The sequence below is a fragment of the Alosa sapidissima genome, chromosome 13, assembly GCF_018492685.1.
Source record: "Alosa sapidissima isolate fAloSap1 chromosome 13, fAloSap1.pri, whole genome shotgun sequence".
NCBI classification, from domain to species: Eukaryota; Metazoa; Chordata; class Actinopteri; order Clupeiformes; family Clupeidae; genus Alosa; species Alosa sapidissima.
In genome coordinates, this window is record NC_055969.1 from 4,031,401 (window position 1) to 4,054,063 (window position 22,663).

The window sequence follows — 22,663 nt, forward strand, 5'->3', positions numbered from 1 at the left end:
CCTGTGCCAGCTCTGAGCCATCTGTCCACCTGAGTGCAGTGAGCACATTGTACACGGCCCAACGTAACAGAGAAGGTACGCACACTTGCTCTCCGTTTTTTATTTATTTATTTATTTGAGTTCAATCCCCAACACAACAAGTGTGCGGACCTTCTCCGTTATGTTGGATCTTGAACTTTTTGCTCCTGCACCTTAATTTGGATGTGCGCACGTTCCCAAACTGAAATACATTGTACATGCCGTCATTTTAGTAGGATGACCACAGCAGGTCTGATTAGTGGTAGCCTGATTACCTGAGATTGCCTGAGTATTTTTCCTGATTACTGATATAAGTTGGTCAATGACCTTCCTGCCTCCTATCCCATCTTTGTAAAACCCTCTATCCCATCTTTGTAAAACCTCCTGATTTTCCCCTATTCAATGCAGTCATAATACTGACATGAAGGAAGATCTAACTTGTGTGATCACAGGTGTATTCACTTCTGCTGCATTGAATTTATGTGAGACCTGTACTTTCATCACAGTCTTTCTAAATGTTTTTGATTTTTCATAAGGAAAAACTCTGCACTCTGCACTGCACTGCCCAGAGAGACTTACAGTAAAGCAATAACTAATAACTTACAATCAGTGAAAAGATACACAATTCTGAATCATTTGACACGGATGTCATATTGAACTGGGGTGTTCTCTCTTCTGTTGTAGGCTATGAGGTGGGATTATTGAATGTTGGGGATAAATCCCCTATCACAGGAAAGCACGACTGGTGAGCATCAGTAGGTCCTGCTGTGTGTAATGACTCCTGTGCACTGATGTGGTGCTTTGCTGATTTCTTTTCAAACGATGGAGTATGCAGTATACACCCACATTTACTGAAAATACGCTAAAGGTTAGGGCTATCTAGCGGTCATTTCCATGTTTGTGGCAAAAAATAAACTCTGTTTGGACACAGTGCTGGCCTGTAAATGAGAAACGTAGTGGCTCGGACCGAGCCAAAACAAGCAGCCTATCAACACGGTACTTTAATTACACAGGTAGGGAGGGGTTAAAATGTATTGAGCAGATCTACCAACACAACAACTGTTCGTGAAACTGCGGAGTGTGTCTTTAGGTCTTCCACCCAGACTGCAAAGTGGACGTAGCTTATTTCATTATGGTTTAAGACGTCAGTGTGTTCAAAGTGTGGATTACCCAACTATACCTATAGTAGGCCTGAAGAGCCATTGTTCTGTGAAACGTCCGTCCAATCTTGATTAGGTCTACATTGCTTGCATGCAAATATATTTTAAATAGGCTACTTATATATTATAAGTAGTTATAGTTGAGGTCTACTTTAGACACAAGCCTAATGAAAACGTAATTTCTTGTTGTTGGATAATACCTTATTTAAAGTAGATAAACGAAACTGTATGCCAGGTTAATATCCCAGACCTCCAGCCTCTAATTACTAAACGTAGCATTCCATTGAAGATAGGGAGCATGTCTATAAAAATGAATTGGAACTGTCTTGGTTTCTGAAAACAGAGTAATATGCACATATCCTACAAAGTGCTGTGGGAAACAGCAACACCCTCAGTGTGGGCTGTTTTGTTTATTCTTTCTCTTTTTTTCCCTCCCAAAAAGTGTCAGTTTAAAATGAATTTACCCTTCAGACGCTAAACAATGTTTCCTTTATGACTTGCAGGCTATGTGTTTCGTCTTGGTTAAAAATAAGGTTGGTTAATGTGTCTATAGAATTATATGAGACACATTATGCATCCATGGGTTCGATTTTTCTGCCAATAAATTATGTTTCTTGGTAAATTCAAGAATGTTTTGTGATCTCATTCGTTACATTGAAGTTTAATAAATCTACATAACTCTGCTGTCTCGACATATCGAAAATTGGTTCTGAGTCAGAAACGTGCAGTCACAATAATATTTAGGCTACAAACACCTCCAAAGACAAATAGCAAGATTATTCGCAGGGTGGGGTAACAAAATGCTTGTCTGTCTAAACATGTTGGTAGCCTATACGGGTCATTTTAAGAAATTAGTCACAGCAACGAAAAAATATAGGCTACATTTTTCAATTCCGTTTATTTCTATTCCAGATACCATATTCAACGAACGCCCGAAGTGTTAGAAAGCCAATCTGAAGGCATCTAATAGAAGATGACAATATTTCGAAGGGTTGGAGGTCCATAGCGTAGGCTATGGTATGACTTTATGATTTTAGTTTTCGACCTAGCGACGTAGGCTATAACAAATATATGGCTAGTCCCGTGCATTTTCAAAAATAACAAGAAAATCAATGTTTGTAACGCATTATGAAATGATTTAAGTGATTAATGCCTTATAGATTACTAAATTAACACAGCTGATGGTGATAATAAGAATACTAGACTACTGATAATAGGCTAATGATGATAATAATAATAATAATAATAATAATACGAATAATAATAATAATAATAATAATAACAATAATAATAATAATAATAATAATTTGGCAACTGGTAGGCTAATATTTGTAAAATAGTCTTCCACTCTGTCTCTCTGTCAATCAAGTATCGATAAAAAAATGAATCAATATTGTATTTTAGCAAATCAGCACAGAGGAATATTCTAAATGAACCTTACCCAGCATTTCAAAGAAAGCAAGACATCCGATAACCTGCGCCTATGTCCAGCCACATTTAGGAATGTTTTTCCAAGATCTGAATTAAATTGGCCTATAGGCCTATATGCTAATGGTTTTGCTGGCTACAGAGTAGGCTAGTTTGTTACCTACTGAAGATAAAAAGCCAGTGTAAACAAACTCACCATAGGCCTGCAGGCCAAAAATCCATCCCTCTAAATCGGTGAATGAGCTTATAGGTGCTAAATCTGTTTTCTGACCAAAGCCCGCTCGGCATATGTTTCCATCATCTGACTGTGATATGGAGCGAAAGCGGAAGTGGTCTTACACTAAACCATGCCTAATACACGTGCTTCACACCTGTTGCATGGGGTCATGGCAATGGCCATATTTTGGAAGTTCAGATTTGAATTTCTTATTAATATTTAAGTAGGCCTACATGCAAGTGAAAGGTTATGGTGGCTCATAATGTCGACTGTGGTTACATCTCTGTCGTTTTTTTTTATCAGAGAATTATAGTGAATAAACCTCAGGATAACAGGAATAGGATGGAAGTCTTTGCAGCCATGCACTTTTGGGGCCAATTATCAGCACCTGCATCAGAGTTGCACAGAATAAGTTTCCTATTATTTTCTGTTTGGCCTTCCCGCATTAGTCTGTTAACCATTAACATCTGATAGATTTAATTACGTACCGAGGTACTTTATGGGCATGGTGCGACTTGTGTTTTATGAAACACTTCGAAAGCCAATGACGTAGACGCACTTATTTCCAACAAAAACGGCCATTAGGCCAGTTCAAATGTACACTTTTCTCAGAGTTTCAACTCGCACGGGTCTAGTGGACAATAAAGTAATCCAAATATATACATTTTTGAAACTATACATTAGAAACAGCAAACGCACATTGTGGAGTATTAAAGGCAATTACTATACTTCAATTGGCCCAATCGATCAGATCGCAATCGGGCTGGAGGTCCATGACGGTAGGAAAGCGATTTGTCAAATCTTTAATACTTCATGTACTATTCAAATGTTTTGGAGGGAATAGTAGGCCCTGAGGAAGCGCACATATGTCCAAAAAACGCAAGAGGGCGCAACACGCACATACATCAAAGGTGGGTTATACAACGTTGACTGCAGATAGAGGTCTCCGTGACGTTCTCTGGCATCCCGCAGACACAAAGCGCGGACCCAGAGGTGAGGCGTTGGTGGTTAGATGGGGTGGGTTAGGACGCAGCAAGGCAATATGGTTCGAGTAACCCATCGTTGCTTTCTCTCATCACGTAAGGCTTTCATCGGTTATCTCACAGTGCGTTTGCTTGAGGATTCATTTGTGACATGTTTTTGGTGTCAATAATGCACTAAACGAGACAGCTGCATGGAACAGGAATACTGTGTATATGGCAAATTAGACGCAAAATAAACGTGTGTTGTTAAATGTCATTATTTTATTTTTGGAATGTAAAAATACGTAAGTGGTTCTTAAAGTATTATTATTTTGTGCCTACTCACATTTCCTTTATTATTGTAGCCTATTGATGAGCCGAAATTGCTCTTAGTCTTAAAACAGTAATCTAATACTATTTTGAAATTACTTAAACAGACCAACTTTTTATATTTTGCAAGATATTTAAATAAATACTCACGATTTGTAAGTGCGCTTTTACGCATAACATTGTCCTAGTGTTATATGTTATGTGAAGAGGTTTCTGATTTCTTATTGCTATTTTCCTAATCCCATACCCTATAAAGTTTGTTGCAAACCCCAGCTAGAGGTTTGTGATTATATGGAAATGTTTATATCTAAATATTTACACTGATGTCCACATTCAACTGAGCAACACAGGCATAATATAAATGCAAATATAAAACGTTTTAAGACAGACAATTGTTAGGCCTGTGTATTGTTATTGCAGATAATTATTGCAAGTTACATACACAAAAAACAGGCTATTAGCCTATTAAGTTCGTATATTTTCAACTACAGACCTTAAAAGGTCGATTTCTGTACCGCCCAGACATTTAAAACGGTCTTGCCTATAATAGCATAGTGGGAATTGGATCCAATAGAGTCCTTACAGTCAATTTCACGCAAAACAAGCCGATATCAAATTGCATGAAATTTTGCACAATAACATCCAGCGCCTTCCGCTGAATGCTGCGAGATGCAGGACTAGACCTTCGTCTCTCTTGCAGGAGTAATATGAAACGCGGGGGACTAATGAGCCCACTTAAACTGCGCTCAGATAGCAAAGCACTGCAGAGACCCTGGAGGCCACAGAAAGTGATACCCGGGAGACACGTTGTTACTGCACTAGAGACTAGTCCAACCTACACAATACAGAGTCCTTTCTCCATGACCAAGACCTGTGGTGGCTTTTGTCATAAATTATTGTGATTGAAAATGAGTTTGTGGGCTATGCCACAACTGAAAATAGCATAATAATAGTAATAATAATAATAATAATAATAATAATGATAATAATAAACCAAACAGTACTGATCTACAGATGAAGTTACTTTAAACCTGTACATCTTATGATATTACGCAAACACGCACATATGCACGCATGTAGGCACAAGGCTGAAATAGAAGCAAGTAGCCCAAAACACAGCATTACTGCAAAATCGAAAGCTTAAACATCTGATCTGTCTGGCGATACCGCTATTATGCGCAAGCACGGTAATCAGGGCCACCCACTGATATAATATAGGCCTATTATGCGTGTATAACCAGCCTCTCCAAGTGTTTAACAAGGCCATGATAATAAGTGAAAATAAAGGCCTAACCTACATTTCTTTTACGAACGAATAAAAGCTAAAAAAAAATATGGTCAATGTTTTACTTAAAGGTACAAAGGTTAATGATACATATACTAGGTTAATATAATTACATTACGTTAATGATAAATGTTTAAGTTAACTGTAGGCCTATGCCTTTAATCGAATAGCCTATAACGCCAAGTTTATGTAAATGACTATTCTCTGCCTTGACTTAATTAAAACAGTGGTGAATCCTAATGAGGAAAGTAATAAAAAATATAAAGTCCCCTTTGTTTGCACCCGATATTACTCTTCAGTGATGTATATCTATCAAATGAATTTTAGCACATTTGGGAGACAAAGAAAGCGGCTGCTTATGATTTTTTACATAGGCTACCTTTCCAGACACAGTGAGGATTATTCAAGAAGATAAAGCAGGACGAAAGATTAGGCCTTTCATTCTACATGCACCGCTATCGTTTATCTAAAGGTTTATTAATCACACGTCTTTTCATATATGCTACCTCTGACGCATCTCTCTCTGTCTCCTATCTCAGATAGGAGAGAGAGAGAGAGAGAGAGAAAGTGTTTGTCCCTGCATTGACCGATAATCACAACCAATCGCCTATTGCACGAGACCATTATGTAGCTCTTTGAGTTTGAATATTGCGGCAGAAAGAAAGATTCCTCTGTCGCTGATTTAACAGGTGATCGGGTCCAATAAAGTAAACGCACTTGCAGAACAAAATTACTGCAAACATAGCCTAACTTTGATTGACATAATGTTTGCTTACAATGTATCGGCTAATGCCAAATTAATGTAATGGTTCCTGCCGTCTAGCCATCAGTAGATAGACACCTTTCTGGCTAAATAAAGTTGTTTTAAATAACGTTTTATAGGGTGTAATTATAACTTTGAACATCCTTATTTTGAGAAGTTCTGCACCGTGTGAATGTGATGTCAACAGCACCTTTAGCGACTGTAGTGCATAATATAGTGGTAGGCTATATTTTCATATTTCACATTGCCTCTGTTGTTCTATAATAGGAAGGAGTAGATCTATCTAACGATGATTTGTTTACTCGTGGTTCCTGAAACTTATTCTGCAATTGCTTTGAAAGATAGCTAGTTTAGGGTATGTCCGTCCTTAACTGTACATTTTATACAATATTAGCTTAATCCCTCCTTCCTTGGCACAGTCTCGTCTCCTCCGGACGGGTTCCTCGCTCTAGTCAGTTCGTAGGCGGTGCGCTTCTTAAGCATCTGCAAGAGCCAGTAAAAAGCGCAGGAAAGTGACGCGAGGTAGGTTAGAGGGAGGGTGTTTCTCAGCAGATAGTTCAATCTCGGTCTTCAACTCCTCAAAACACCCCACTCGGCTCACAACATTACATCTCAGAGATCTCTCTCGAAGCTCCTCAGCTTGTCATCTCTGGATATATTCACCTTCCGTGACGGTGTTGCTCATTTTCGATTGAACATTTTTACCTCGAGTCTTTGGATCTCTCCGGAAACTCATCGTAGGGCTGATATTCCTCTGACAGTCTGGCAACTAAGAGGACCCGTAAATCAAACCTAATCGAATAGCTGACAGCCTAATTCGCCCTTGCAAATATATTCTGCTGCACCGACATGGTGTATTGTATATAATTTTCTTGAGATCAATTGCGAATGCCGCGCGTTTAAGCTTTCTTGAGTCAAGCTTGTTAAGGGCAGTTTGGCTTTCCTCCTTTGTTGAGATTTTTTCGAAGGTTTACGTATAAGACCTGGAGGAGAGTAACCCATATCCAGGTCGAGTTCATATGGACATTGCAACAAGTTTTAGGTCAACGGAGAAGCTTTTCTCAGCGAGGAATCATTCCTCCAGTGCTAAGATGCTAGACGGCATTAAAATAGAAGATCACATAAGGACAGGACCAGCAAGTTTGGGAGTTATGCTTGGTGAGTAGGCTATGTAATACTGCAATTGCATGTTTAACTGTTTACATATTTGAAAACTGTCATTTGCATCACATAAAAGATCAACAATTATGGCAGATTCTTAGAGTATAATGTCAGTGAAGGTGAATATTTATTTTAAACTTTAGTTTTGGTAATTCCTCAGGAGCATTTATGTTTTATGCACATATCATGCTAAGTGAATGGTACACATAGCAAGGGAAAATTGAGCATTGCATTTCAGGATTCAGTTCTGATGAGTACCTTGAATTGCATTAGTTATTTTATTGGGCCAACCATGCATGTTTGCTACAATCACACACACACAGACGCTTGACCTTTGAGTGAGACAATCATTCGAGTTAGTTAGGATGGGTTGAATAATGTCGAGACACCTCTCTGTTATGATATTTTGACTCCTCGCCAGGGTAGGTGTTTTGTTAAATATTTAAAATATATCAATCAGATGATCAGATCATATGTTTTAGCCTACTCCAACAATTGACACCACAATTTATTTTTATGTTGGTCATTGACCTGTGGCCTGGAGTCAGTATTACTTGTTTAATTCAAGCCATTTTAGTTGTGCTAAATTGTGTCTTTATTGTAGGTAATGAGTGCCACCATCCAGCGATTTGCGAGGGATGTCAGCGGCCCATCTCTGACCGGTTCCTCATGCGCGTCAACGACTCGTCCTGGCACGAGGACTGTTTGCAATGCGCGGTGTGTCAACAGCCGCTTACCACGACCTGTTACTACCGAGACAGAAAACTATACTGCAAACTGGACTACCAACAGTAAGAACATGTCAATCTATTTTCCTACCTATTGAATTGTAGCCTCAGCCTCTCTGACACAGGGTACTTTTATGACCTATGTGTGGGTGTCTGTTGGGCCTATTTGGATAGTATGATTTGTGTTTTTAAGAAAACTCGTGCAATAGGTACAAATAGACAAAATAGACAAAACGAAACCTTTGTTCCAGCAGGTTTCGTTGAATTTGATTATTAAATGAGTCCACACGCAACAGGTAACTCCATCAATGACCATATCACAGGCGACACATGGTGTAGTTATTAGTGCCGAGTGATACTGGAACGTATATTTCTTGTTTCCAGTATAAGACGTTAGCATGGTATTTGTTGATAAATATCATAAAGGACTACCACTGGATGGTCAGTTAGTTCCACAGATTTAGAAATGTGTTTTATAAGCGACCCTAGTTTGCTGCAATGCACTTGTTTTTCGAACCGGACTATTGTGTCTCTGTGCTATTGTTTTGATCTTTTATTATTTTAAAACCGCATACCTCATAGCCTACATTCACATCAAAATTGGACATACGGCCTTTACCAAGGATATTGTTTGTTTGACATATATATTCGTTGTTTTCCTCAATTTTTGTAGACTATAAAATAATACATTTGACGCTTTGTGTAGGCTAGGCCTTTTTTTCCAAAGAGCAATCATTTCTGGGAAAACACACAGAATAAATATTTTCAATGGTCTATGTCACATTATGAAGCCATAAATGTTAACAAATAATGAAATATAGACAAATATAGGCTAATAAGAATTGCAGCGCAAAGTATAACATTGTGTATTTTATTATTATTATTATTATTATTATTATTATTATTTATCCAGTAATCTACATTAATTATTGTTTAAAAAAATAATGCTACCAGTACATTTATTAAGCTATTTTATTGAGTAACACTAGCCTATTGTTCTGGTATTATTTACACTAGTATTTACGTATAACGTTCTTACCATCGCTTTCTTTTCAACTTTGAAATATGGTAAATGTTAACGCAAAAGTAAGGAAATTATAAATAATATATTAAATGTATAGTCAGTACAGTATAGCATTTTTTTATATGGTCTACATTATTCTCCTGAATAATCTTTAGAAGTGTGCGTTTTTTGTTCGAGTGGTTATGAGTGGTTGCAATTTGTGCACGCGCCTTCGTAGCCACTGCACTAGCCTACTTGAGCTGTTGCAATTGGCCTACGTATCGCGCAGTTGTTTATGTGGAAGTTAAGTATATGTGTGTATCCTGTCTTGGTAAGGTTATTATCATTTCTAATATAGCGTAAGATGATTTTAGTAGACATGACTTATGTGTGGGCACTCTCCTCGGCGCTAGTTTGTGTTTTGGACCCGGGCACAGACAGTGTGGCCAGTGTGTGACGGTGGGGTGTCGCTGGTCCCCCTCTCTCTGCATGGGCACTCTTCATGCCTGTCAAGAAGTTTTAAGGACTTTTTGTTGGGGGCTTTAAACATCGCTACTTCAATCACTGCGACATTATCGCTCCCTGCTAGAAGTCTGGCAACAGACAATGGACGACATCCATCGGCTCGCATCACTGGGCCTGTCCGCCTTTCACCCCGCTTCGCCCGACATGATGGCAAGCAGTTTGGCCAAACAATGGGAATTTCATAGCGGCAGCTCGGCATTCCATCTCCCGAGAAACGCTGGAGGTGCAGCGCTGTCGCCTATCTCAGTAGGCCTATCTCTGCTCTCTTACCTGGTTTGGAATAGCTCCAGAGCGCTTTCCATCCATTTTATTCTAGTGCCATGTTTAGCTTAAGGGAAGATTGAACAGTAAATATTTTATAACACTAACTTTAGACTCTCTCTCTCTCTCTCTCTCTCTCTCTGGATGTGTGTGTGTGTGTGCTCTTAAGATGAATGAAACCTAAATGTGGATTCCCAAAGACAATCCCACATTTTACACAAGTACACAAAGTAATCATCTGAAATAAATCAAACATTTAGAACAAACGGCTATGTTTTAATACACATATACATATTTAGGAATACAATTAAATGAAATTGGCCAGAAAACATCATTGCAATTGTATTGTCATTTATTGCAAAAGTTCATAAACAATTTAGATGTAATTTAAAATTAATTAAAGTTGATTTAGATATATGAGCTTATTGGTAAATAGGCATAATTAAATAGGCATAATTCATTCTGCTGTCAATTTTACAGTGTGTGTGTGGGTGAGCATGTTCATATCTCTATGCCTGCACATTTGCAGCCTTTCGATCTCTTCATTTCAAAATATTGCATAGGATGGCCTCACATGCCACGACTGAGCCACCAAGCTTGCCTCTGGTTGGACAGTTTCTTGGGCCTCAGCCAATCAGACAAGGGTGTCTGTGAATGCTTAACCCTTCATGGCGAGCTCTTTCACCTCTCCCACCCTTGGCACCTTACCACGACAACCACGGCTCTTCACTTGCTAGCTCTCTCTTTCCTATTTTGGTTCTATAAAATTGCATTTATTTACAATGATGGGTTATTTACAGATCTAATTCACACCCATTTTGACTTTTATGGCTCTCATTTAACTCACATTAGTCAGGCCACAAACTGCCAGAGACTCGAGACAGAGGCTCACACTGTGAAGGCGGGTGTACAGGCACGATCTCAGATCTCCAGACAATGTGTCACAACCTGTTATTAGCCTAACTGTAAATCAATCAAAACATACCCTCACTGTGCTTTCATCTGCGCTCGGAAACACCTTTTAAGTCACAGGTGGCATTTTTGGTTCCTATTTAGAGGCATGTTTTTAAATACTTCCTGCTCCACGATGTAACCGGTGTTTGTTGTTTGATTTCTGGTTTGTTTGATTTCTGATGGGATAATGTCACAGGAGCTGCACTATCCAAATTGGTGCTTTTTTGTCGTGTCACTTTGTAGTTGTAAATCTTGAAGATGTGTGCATACAACTATCTGTCTCTCTTGTGGTTTGGCTTTTAGGTATCAAAGTATTTTTTTAATTTACGTAAGGTGTAAGGTCTGTTTTGATTGCAGGCTTTGTTGTTGAGGAAAGGAATGTTTTAGTTGTCTACTAGACTGTTAAGAGATGTGTAAAGGTTAAAGGTTATTTTTTGGTGGTTTTTGCACTTTTACTTGCACTTTTTGTTCTCTAGAGGAAGGAAGGAATAGATTTATATAATGAAATACAAACGGGAAGCAACATTTGAAAAAATAGTTTTAAAGCAATTTGACCTCAAAATGTCCTCAGTGTATAGAGAGAACTCAAATGCGCTTCGGGAGACTTCCTTGCAGTGGAATTCTGGGGTCCCTGCGTCTACTGTGGTTTGTCTCTGGCTGCCTTGTGTGATACAGGGAGTATGACCACTTGTGACAGTACACTCAGCGAACCTTGTTTCAGCATGAGCTGGAGATCGCCAACGGCAGATTACACGGGCTGAGAGTAGCAGAGTAGATTTTTACTATACGAAAAGAAGAACCGTTTCTGAAGTGGCCTGGGACCAACAATAAGAAAAGAGAGAGGCAGGCAAAAAATAATAGGAGGAGTAGGCTGGATAGTTGTGCCCAACGCTGAAATTCCAGAGCTGCGGCGGAATGAGGGTCCAAACTCCCTCTGGTACAAGTGTCTCTTCCAGCTATGTTTAGATTGCTGCAGCACAGAAAAATAGTCCTCAGTTTACAGAGACAACAGACCCATTCCCCTCCATCCAGAGTAAATTAAAGCTTAGTTAAGAATTAATTATCAGCCTGATAGAAATGTTATGGGAAAGATGAACTCGCTCTTCACCTCTTAGACCCCCCCCCCCCATCCCATCTCTCTCTCTCCCTCTCTCTCTTTCTCTCTCTCTCTCTCTCTCTCTCTCCAGCCCCTAACCATTTCTGTCCTCTACTTCCAGTCAGCCAGCCCTCTGAACTTCTTCAGTTCCTCATATTTTCAAAACCTCTACTTGGACTTGGACATTTACTAAAAAAGCCAACTCAGTGCTTTGTGTGTGTGTGTGTGTGTTTTGCCGAGTGCTTTTACTATGATGCTGTCTGGGGTTTCATGTGAGCAAAATGATATCTCTTCCCTGATTTAGCATTTTTGTTAAGGTAATGATCTATGTCCATGAGATCGATCGTAAAAGCTACGAGCCGGTCAGTCGGCTGCGATGCGTGTGGTCCGCTGTCGCCATCCACCCAACCACACTGTGGCAGCACTTTTCTAACCTCTCCTAGAACGCATGATGTCAGTCACTATTAACAGAATTGCATCATTTTATGGAACATGCTGATAACAGTTCCAAAACAGATACTTGTCAGTGCATAGCATGGATAAATGTCATATTTTAAATGTTAATAGTCACTGATGGCGTATTAAGGTTCATTTTATTGAATGAGTGAATGTGTTGTGCACAAATGTATATGTGTTGCATTTTCGGTGTTTTTAAAGTGGTGAATTGAAAAAAAGAAACATGGATACTAATGGAAAAGCTATATTTCAAAAGCCACCAGATGCGGTCAATATGGAGTGGTAAAGAGGGGAAAACTAAAAGCATCCCGTGTTAATACTGCGAACATAAAGCATAGTGGAAACGGAATATCAGATATCATATGAGCTGCAGTCTTTATTGCCACAGTATCCAGTGAATAATAGTTCTGGGTGAACGCCGTTCAGGATGCGCACAGTTAGTGCGGTGAGACATGTAGCTCCGTCTGCCTGTGGATGTGTTGCATGCTGGGAAAAAAACGACTGCTCGAGCTTGTCTGTGGCCCCTGGCTGAGTGGAGCGCTGCTATGCCGTCTCCGTCTGGGCATGCTCAGTGAGGAGGTATTGGATTTCTCATCAACGAATCCCGCTCTGTCCTCTATCCGTGTCCTAATGGGATGAAGCAATCTGTCATTCCAGCGCAAACTTCAACTCACTTTTTGATTTGGTTGCGAGTGCACTGTGTGCACTGTGACATATCAGTGTTTAAAATATCATGCGTCAAGATTTTACGGCTCAAGTAAATGTGTGTGAAATCTCCTTGTATTGCCTGGGGGTACGAATGTGGATATATGAACATGCTCTTCTCTGCTGTATCAACAAGTGGTAGTTTTGATACTACACAAATGTGTAGCAGTACTCTACCTGCTGCTTTAAGCATGCTGTGTGGAGAGTTATCGCCCTCCTTACACTTTGAATACTTGTAAATGCCCTGCTCCCTAATACTTTTACAATTTCTAATATGATGACTGGGATTGTTCATCCCTGAGAGGCCTGCCTTCAGATAGTGTCTCTTAGTAGCCAAGGACTGAGTTTGTAAACCTTTAGAGATGGCAAGTTCAGACATCAAGCTGAGACTGAAGAGTTGACATGTCAGAGAGAAGACTTGGTGCCCAAATAACATTCCATAATATTTCTCAAAATGACAACAATATGCAATGTACATAACTATAACGGAGAGTTTGAACCCAACCACCCTCAGGAGAAAAATAAAGTACCCTGTCCCTTTTTTTTTTTGGTCCTCGCAGTCCTCCAAAAACCTCTCCTGACTCATAGTCAAGTAGACCGCTGTCAGCGTTGGCACGGTAACCCCCCCCCCCTCCATCTATCTATATGACACGCACTCGAGAGTACCCTGGTCCCCTCATGAGGGGCGTTTGGAGTGTGACTGCGAAATACACTCAGCCCCTCCAGCCCTCTCTCTCTCTCTCTCTCTCTCTCTCTCCGCGGCTGCCTTGCTTCCAGCTTCCTCCTCTTCCTCCTCCTCCGCTCACCTTGCCTTCCTCCTCTCCCCTGGGGCTGGAATGCCTGTCCAAACACGCCGTCCACGCTGCCCGGTCCCCCCTCCACCGCTGGCACCCCAGTGTGAGGAGAGGGTGACACCAGGGTGGCAAGTGCTGCCACACGGGTGCTGTGTACCTGGGGCCCCGCTTTCACGCACGGGCCCCAAATTCAACCTCTACCTGTGGACCGCGGCGCAACCCACGCACACAAGCATGCGCCCAGACACACGCCCGCACACACACACACACACACTCACTCACACACTCTCTATCAAACACACACACACACACACAGACACACACTCGTGTGCATGCTAACTAGCGCACACGCTTTCAGTGATCTAATGAGAGGGTTTCTGGACGGACACACACACACACACACACACACACACACCTTGTCTCTTGCCAGTCCACCTGTGGCTCTCTGCAGGGTGTGTGTTCTGAAAACTGGTTGGTTGGGTAACCACCGGCTCGGCACCTCGGCTTCACAACCCACAGAATCAACATTGTATTGACATAGCAGCTCCCTTCTGTCCATGTGACATTCATAGTGTCCGTGTCCACAGCAGAGCTCCATCTAGCCCAGCATGCTAACTGCTAACGATACATCAAATGGGAGTTTTTCCGTGCAACAAAGGCAGAAAATGACTTCAGTGTCTCGGAACCTCGCGGGGGGACCTTGTGGGCAGACCCCGAGCGATGGAGTCCTCGGCTATTAAAGTGACTTTTGAGATCTGATGCCTCCCCCCGCTGTCTTGTTCGAACACCCAGGGACGCCCCCCACCCCTCCTTTGTGCTCTCTTCATCTCGTAATGGGATTAATGCACAGACCCCCGTGTTTCCGCACTGGCTGGATGACACAGATCCGCACTTTAATCACAGACTGTGACACCAACACCCCCCCCCCCTCCCTACTCACACACACACACACACACACACACACACACACACACACACAACTGATGGTGACACTAAGCCCCCCCTGCCCACTTTGTGCTCGCTGGAGAGCTGACGGAAACCCTCTGCACTAATCCCCTTATTTATGTCAAGAATGGAGAGAAAGAGAGAAAAGAGAAGGAGAAGGCCCAAGAACAATCCACAACAGGATGGGGTGGGGTGGGGGACCCCTCCTCCCGAATTCTCCTCCTCGACCAAGCGAGCAGGAGACTGATCTTACGGAGGCTCTGGAAGGGAGCAGAAACAGGAGACCGCAAGGCTACCCCTCTCCTCCCCCCCTCCCTCTCTCCCTCCTTTCCCTCCCCAGAAAAAAAAACTCAACCAACCCCTGCGACGTTTTAAGGCTTTCGGCCTAGCCATTGCCAAGAGTATCGATTTGGCAGAATTCCTCAGGGGTTCCTTTCATCGTTCAGTGTCAGTGCCTTTTTAATGTTTGCAGCTTTAAATAAGTGCCAAGTTGGTGGTTAGCTGCTGGCTGCAGTTAGTTTACTCACTCGCCAGTTTCTCTTTTTTTCCCCACCCCTCCACTCCAACTCTCAGATCCTGGCTTCGCTAATATTGCATCCATCTTTTTTCTCTTTTACACCCCCCCCTCCTTCTCCTCCTCCAAAGATGAGTGTGATGAATATGTCCTGTGTGGGGGAGATGCAGGCAACCTGTTGTCTTTTGTATTGTTTTATGATTTCCTTTGGACCTTGTTTGGACATTTGCATGTCTTCACTCTTCCCCTGACTTGATTTTTTTTATTTTTTTTATTTTTTTGCTTCGTTTATGTGTTAAGAGTTATGAAAGCTCGGGTCTTTCCTGCTGAATGGGGAGGGGGGTGGGGGTCTGGGGTGGACCAGGGCCAACTCTTAAAAAAGGAGAAAGTTAAAAGAGAAAATTCCAGGCCTATGCTGCCTCACTGTCACAGTTCACTGAAGACGTGGTAGATGACAAAAAGTATGAATTTGAAGGAAAGTAACCAGTGACTATTTTTGAGAGTATAGCATGGCTTGCATACACTTAAAATATGTCATTTTTTAGGACAAGCCAGGTTTGAGTAAGAGAAAAGTTTTTAAACATTTGACTTCACTCAATGCCACAGAATAGCAAAAACTACAAAAAAGTTGTTTGTACTTTTGCTGTGGGATAGTTTCAAGGCCTCTCGTGAACCACATGAACCCGTGGGTAGTTGTGTTTCAGAGGAAAAACTGTACAGATTCCAATTCTATTTCTCTCTCTTTCTCTCTCTCTCTATCTCTCTCTTCCCCTTCTCTCTCTCTCTCTCGTTCATATTCGGCCAGCGTGTGGCGTGCATTCCTTTTGTGCACACGCCCCAGCCAGTAATCTGTTTTCAGCCAGTGGGAGTCTCCACAGGAGGAGGTGGAGGTGCTGGAGGTGGAGGTGGAGGTGGTATCGGCTTGGAGGGGAGGTGGGAGTGCTGTGTGTGTGTGTGTGTGTGTGTGTGTTTGTGTGTGTGTGTTGGGGTTTATTTACTTGTCTGACTGTTTTGGAAGTCTGTGAGGGCAAAGGATCAGATGGGCTGAGACAAATCTCATTACCCCCATCCAGTCTTCCACAAACCCCCCACCCCACCCCCTCCTCTCCCCATATCACCCCTCACTCCCCCTCCCCATCATTGACCTCCTCTCAGTCAGAACTAATGTGGAGGTAGCAGGTGGTCCTTGGAGCTTTGGCTGGTGGCGCCCTCTTCTTTGCCACCTTCAGTCACACTGTTAACCCCCCCCCCCCCACACACACACACACACACACACACACACACACACACACACACAAACACACACCGCTCCTCATTCTGCCCCCTCACCCCCCTCAATCCCACCTCCCCCTGGTCTTCATACTTATCCATCCATGAAATTTCAGAACAGTCCGCCTTGTAGTTTGCTTTTACAACCCCCCCCCCCCCCCCCGACCCGTTCATTGAAGTTCAAGGGGGAAAAAAAGTCATTTGGAGAGGTCACTGATTTTGGGCGCTGGGTTAAAATCGTTATCAGTGAGTGAGGAGGTTTGGTTTGATGGAAGTTTTTACTGCGTGACCTGAGAACGCTTATCATAGTCGGGAGGTGATGCATTGTGATGAAAGCTCCCGTAATCAGAGGAAAATGCAAAAGCGCTTTAAATATCTTGTGCCCCCCCCCCCCCCCCCAAACTCCTACAACCATCCATTCCATCCCACCTCACCCCCTCCCAGTGGATCATAACTCATCCCTAAATGAGGAGGCAAGAGTGGTGTCACATTGTAAAAATGAACAGCTCCGTTTTTATTAGAAACCAGAAGATCTAGGGCGCTCTCCATCTATCAAAGGCAAGAGCCCCCGGCCCGCACATCCGGGAGTAAATTCAGCACCCGCGGCCCAGCAGGCTGTCTGGAACTTTTAAATACACCTCCACCCCTGTCCCACCTCCACCTTCACTTTCCCCCCGCACACCCCACTCATCCTCAGGTCCACCCACCCATCGAGCGAGGCGGTGCGGGAGGAGAGGAGGGGGAAGAAAAGCACTCTGGGTAAACGTGAAGAAACAACACGGCGAGCAGCGAGAGCCCCTTCAACCTCCCCTCTGTTTAGGGACCGCAGCTGATCGCAGACCACTCGCCTGGCAAGAAAAATAACCCACAGCGAAAACTTTGCAGATAGGGTTTCATCGCCTCACGAGCCTCTTCAGTCACACCCCCCCCCCCCCCCACACACACACACACACACATACACACCCAGCCCCAGCCCATCCCCCCACACACACTAACTCACACTCTCCCTTACACACACACAGACACACGCAAGCATATGCCTGCTTGGTGCCCTCCCTTCCCTACATGATTTGTGGACGAGGTTCCCTCACCCAGAGGAGTCTGCAAAACAAGCCGAGAGAAGTGAGAGGAACATTTGGCAGAGCTAGCGGGAGTGGGGCTGTGGGCTGAGGCTTTTGGGGTTTGAGGTGTGTGTGTGTGTGTGTGTGTGTGTGTGTGTGTGTGTGTGTGTGTGTGTGTGTGTGTGTGTGTGTGTGTGTGTGTGTGTGGCTGTGTGACTGCCTTTCGGATTAAACAGTGCCCCTGGTGATGACAGCTGAGAGTGTGCCATTTAGACGGCTCGGCTGCTTCCCCAACCACTGCCTGATGGAACAGCTCTCACTCACACACACACACACACACACACACACACACACACACACACACACACACACACACACATGCGTAGTGCAAAGACTACATATTTGGAGAACGTTGACCATTTTATGGCCACAGAGATCCAGAGGCCTTTTCAAAAATGTTAGTATGTCACCACACCCAATCTGAAAAAATTAATTACTTACAAAAGAGTGTTCAGATTTAGAACGAACATGTACCCTTGTTGTGTTTGTTTAATCTCAAAATTGGTGTTGCTTATTATAACTGTGGATTGGTCTGAAGCTGGCAGTCCTGCTCAGAGATCAAAGATCCTAAAATGAGTTGTGTTGTGTCTGTCACAGCTACAAATCCCCCTATTTGGCCTCGGACCCACAAAGCAACCTCAAAAACAAATCCCTTCTCACCATTTTGGCTGATTTAAGCCAAGGGAAGGATTCGACGCTGTCTGTGCGTCTTTGGAACTGTAAATTCAGAGGCGGTCATAACGTAAGGCCCCCCTCTTCTCTTCAAGTAAGACTGAGAATTATGATCACGGGGCTTAGTCTGCTGAAGGATTTAGGTGCTGATAAAATACCGATCTTCTCTTCTCCTGCGCTCCTCCTCTCTCCTCCTCCTCCCTCTCTTCCCGGTGACCTCAGTACACCTTTTTCCCTTCCTCGCCTCCTCTCTCCTCCTCCTCCCTCCATGGCGGGGATTTGGCCGGCACCAGCTGCCGGGGGTTGAGGCAGGGTGCGTCTCTCCCACCCCTCGCGCACTCATAAATAGCCACCTAGCCCCGCGCTGCGAGATTTGGCGGTTGTGCGCGGAAACTGGTACGTGCTGGAGAAAGCATGTTGACTTTCTTCTTCCCTCTGTCTTCTGTCTTTTTTTTGGATGGTGCTGCCTCTACACCCTCCTGTCCCTCCACCCTGCATGAGGAGGCACCGTCTCCTGCCTTAGGGGTGGATGGGGGTTAAGGGAGATGGGGTTACTCGTGGGGGTATGTGGTTTCAGGCCAGGGAAGGCCTAACACACTCAGTGTTAGGCCTTCCCTTGCCTGAAACCACATATTTTGCATTTTGAGCGGCCCATGTGAAAAGACGCCTCCGCCCGTGCTGAGTCATAGGCCTCCTCCACACGCGCCCTGTGGCAGGTGGATGGGGCGGCGGAGTTTGCATGGGATCAAACAGATTACCGCCCCCAGAGAAACCGCAACACTCGTTTCACCTCTCCTCCTCTTCTCCGCCTTTGCCTCAGTCTGGGAGGACACAACTCCCTGTGCTTGATTTGAGACTGTTTGTTTATTGACTGAATCATTTTCATTGCACTGCCTTTCTAATCCCCGCTCAAACATAGTTAACAATTAGATCTTGTTTGGTTAGTTAAACATTAGATCTTGCATCATTTTATACAGCATTACAGGATATGTGGAATTGGAGGAAGTGATTTAAAACTTTTTGCTCCACTAAACCACACTAAAGTTACATCTTTTCAGAAGCTACTTGAATCTCTGTGTATGGGTATGTCTGTGAATGCATGACTGTATGTGTGTGCTTATCTTTGATTGTTTGTGTGTGTGTGTGTGTGTGTGTGTGTGTGTGTGTGTGTGTGTGTGTGGTGTGTGTGTGTGTGTGTGTGTAAGTGTGTTAGTGTTGGTGTGTTAGTGTGTGTTTGTGTTCTAGTATGTTAGTGTTGGTCTGTTAGTGTGTGTGTGTGTGTTTGTGTGTTTGTGTGTGTGTGTGTGTGTGTGTGTGTGTGTGTGTGTGTGTGTGTGTGTGTGTGTGTGTGTGTTAGTGTGTGTGTGTGTTTGTGTTAGTGTGTGTGTGTGTGTGTTAGTGTGTGTGTGTGTGTGTGTTGGTATGTTAGTGTTGGTCTGTTAGTGTGTGTGTGGTGTGTTAGTGTGTTAGTGTGTGTGTGTGTGTGTGTTGGTATGTTAGTGTTGGTCTGTTAGTGTCTGTGTGTGTGTGTGTTAGTGTGTTAGTGTGTGTGTGTTCTAGTATGTTAGTGTTGGTCTGTTAGTGTGTGTGTGAGTGTGTTAGTGTGTTTGTGTGTGTGTGTGTGTGTGTGTGTGTGTGTGTGTGTGTGTTAGTGTGTGTGTGTGTTTGTGTTAGTGTGTGTGTGTGTGTGTTAGTGTGTGTGTGTTAGTGTGTGTGTGTGTGTGTGTGTTGGTATGTTAGTGTTGGTCTGTTAGTGTGTGTGTGTGTGTGTGTGTGTTAGTGTGTTAGTGTGTGTGTGTGTGTTGGTATGTTAGTGTTGGTCTGTTAGTGTGTGTGTGTGTGTGTGTGTGTGTGTGTGTGTGTGTGGTAGTGTATTAGTGTGTTAGTGTGTATGTGTGTGTTAGTGTGTTAGTGTGTGTTTGTGTAAGTGTGTGTGTGTGTTAGTGTGTGTTAGTGTGTGTGTGTGTGTGTTAGTGTGTGTGTTAGTGTGTGTGTGTGTGTGTGTGTATAAGTGTGTGCATGTGTTAGTGTGTGTGTTAGTGTGTGTGTGTAAGTGTGTGTGGGTGTGTGTGTGTGTGTGTGTGTGTAAGTGTGTGTGTGTGTTAGTGTGTTAGTGTTTGGGATAACTCTTGGCTGCGCCCCCTGCTGTCCCAGGCCCTGATCCCTCAGCATGGGGAAGCAGTCTGTCTTGCCAAAGCCCTCCACAGCCCCTCCCTCCTCTTTACCCCTATGGTGAAGAGCTGCCCGTCTGATGTCGACCGCACTCACTGTGTGTGTGTGTGTGTGTGTGTGTGTGTGTGTGTGTGTTGTGTGTGTGTGTGTGTGTGTGTGTATTTGATGGGTTTTGGTTGGTTTTGTCAGATCTGCAGTAGGAAGCACTGAGGACTGGTGGAGTTGGTCCACGTGTGTGTGTGTGTGTGTGTGTGTGAGAGAGTGTGTGTGTGTGCGATACGGACACCCCTCAGGCCGTGTGGCGTAACCCGAGCCTTGCTCTAGCGTTCTGCTCTCAGCAGGAGTGGCAGTGCAGCTTTGAGGCGGGCAGAGGGGGCGGGTGTGGGCAAGGGGGGGCAGAGGTGTGCTCTGGCCTGCTGCTGAGCCCGGCGCCTCTGTGCTCCCCATCACTCACGGACCATACTCCCCCACCTCACACACACACACTGTCACACACACACACTGTCACACACACACACAGTCCCCCCCCCCCCCCACACACACACACACACACACACACACAGAGACATCCCCCAGTGATGGGCTCCCCCTGAACTGCATGCCCAGAGGCATGTTGGACTGGTCTGGAGACAGGACCCTGGCCTCCAAGTGAGAGAGGGGGGACACAGAGAAAGACAGAGAGGGAAAGAAAGAGGGGATGAGACACACAGAGAGAGAGAGAGAGAGAGAGAAAGAAGAGGCCTTAAAATGGCCCACAGATGGCCTAGGTCAACTGCATGACCAACATCAGCCACCGTCAAAATCATCTGTCAAAGTGAAGGTCTCCCCTCAGCCTCTAGAAAGCCATTCAGCCCCACTCATGTCTGGCCCTTGTCCTGTTTGTAGAGTTAGAGGCCACTCGCATGCCGTACATGGCAGGGCAAGCGGCCATCTTTGTCAGGTACACGGAATCCGAGTTTGCTTTGACAGGGGTTCCCGCCGAGCGAGTGTCCTTTTCCCGACGCATGAGCACAACAACGAGCCCAACAGCGCGGCTGAACTTTGCTCCCCGAGACGGATAATTCAATTTCCTTTTGTTATTGTTTTTTTGCTTATCCAGTATCCGATTGCTTCCTTGTGTCGTGTCTCCCCAAATATTTTCCTTTGGCCCTGTTGTAATTTATAGACTGGGTCCCAGTGCTGGGACTGTTTGCAGTGTACATGCAGACTTGGATGTCTGAGAAAACATTGCACATCGAATTGAGATGTTTGTCGCAGGGCATCATAGCTGCTCACTGATTGATGACTTCACCCAGAACTATTGAAAGCAGTCACAACTGTCTGAGAAGTCTGAATTTACGGGAACGATTACTATCCATAGAAATGTAGTGGGCATCATTTAAAGGTTTGACAGTCATAGGACTTCTCATCACTTCCTAAGATTAGCAGCAGAGATGATACTACGATGTTTTGCAAATCCCCAGGAAAGACTCACCATGTTTATGGATTGTTTGTGCTGTTGCTTTGGCCGTTTTAGAGTCAACAAGTATTTTTTATGTTATTTTTATGTCATTTTATCCTATTTATGTTCAATGAATATCGTGTCACGGCATGCCATGCCTTCTGTCCAGGCTGTGTAATGTGTGCGTATGGCGCTTTGTCATTGAGGGTGTGTTTGTTTGTGAATTTACACCATGTGTGTATTACTCACTTTGGGATGCCTGTGTGTTTGCATGTGTGTGCATGCATCTGTGTGTCTATCCCTGTGTGTGTGTGTGTGTGTGTGTGTGTGTGTGTGTGTGTGTGTGTGTGTGTGTGTGTGTGTGTGTGTGTGTGTGTGTTTGTGGTGACTATACGGCACAGACCTGTGAGTCGAGCCCAATGCTCCCTGCCTGAGGTTTTAGAGCAAGAGTGTGACCACAAGATACCATATTGTCTTGTCACATCTCAAATTGGATATATAGGTGTGTGTGTGTGTGTGTGTGTCTGTTTATTTGGGTGTGTGTTGGCAGTAGCCTATTAAGTAAGTACATGCGTGAGAAATTCTAACACCAAGCCACCCACACATTCACCTCTTGTGCCCAGTTTGTTGGGAGAATGAACCATTGCTATTGTACTAGAAAAAGCCTGAGAAATGACAGTGAC

The 22,663-nt window shown here is 43.7% G+C and overlaps 1 protein-coding gene across 3 annotated transcripts in view; it reads left to right on the forward strand.

Annotated features, from left to right (window-relative positions):
• The first annotated feature begins 6,610 nt into the window (after positions 1-6,610).
• lmx1ba (LIM homeobox transcription factor 1, beta a) overlaps positions 6,611-22,663 on the forward strand; it is a 48,318-nt gene continuing 32,265 nt past the window's right edge. For all 3 annotated transcript variants that reach the window (XM_042059207.1, XM_042059209.1, XM_042059208.1), the window contains exons 1-2: positions 6,611-7,321; positions 7,929-8,115. In XM_042059207.1, the coding sequence (XP_041915141.1) occupies positions 7,183-7,321; positions 7,929-8,115 (326 nt within the window). In that variant the 5' untranslated portion in view covers positions 6,611-7,182. The remainder of the gene's footprint in view (positions 7,322-7,928; positions 8,116-22,663) is intronic.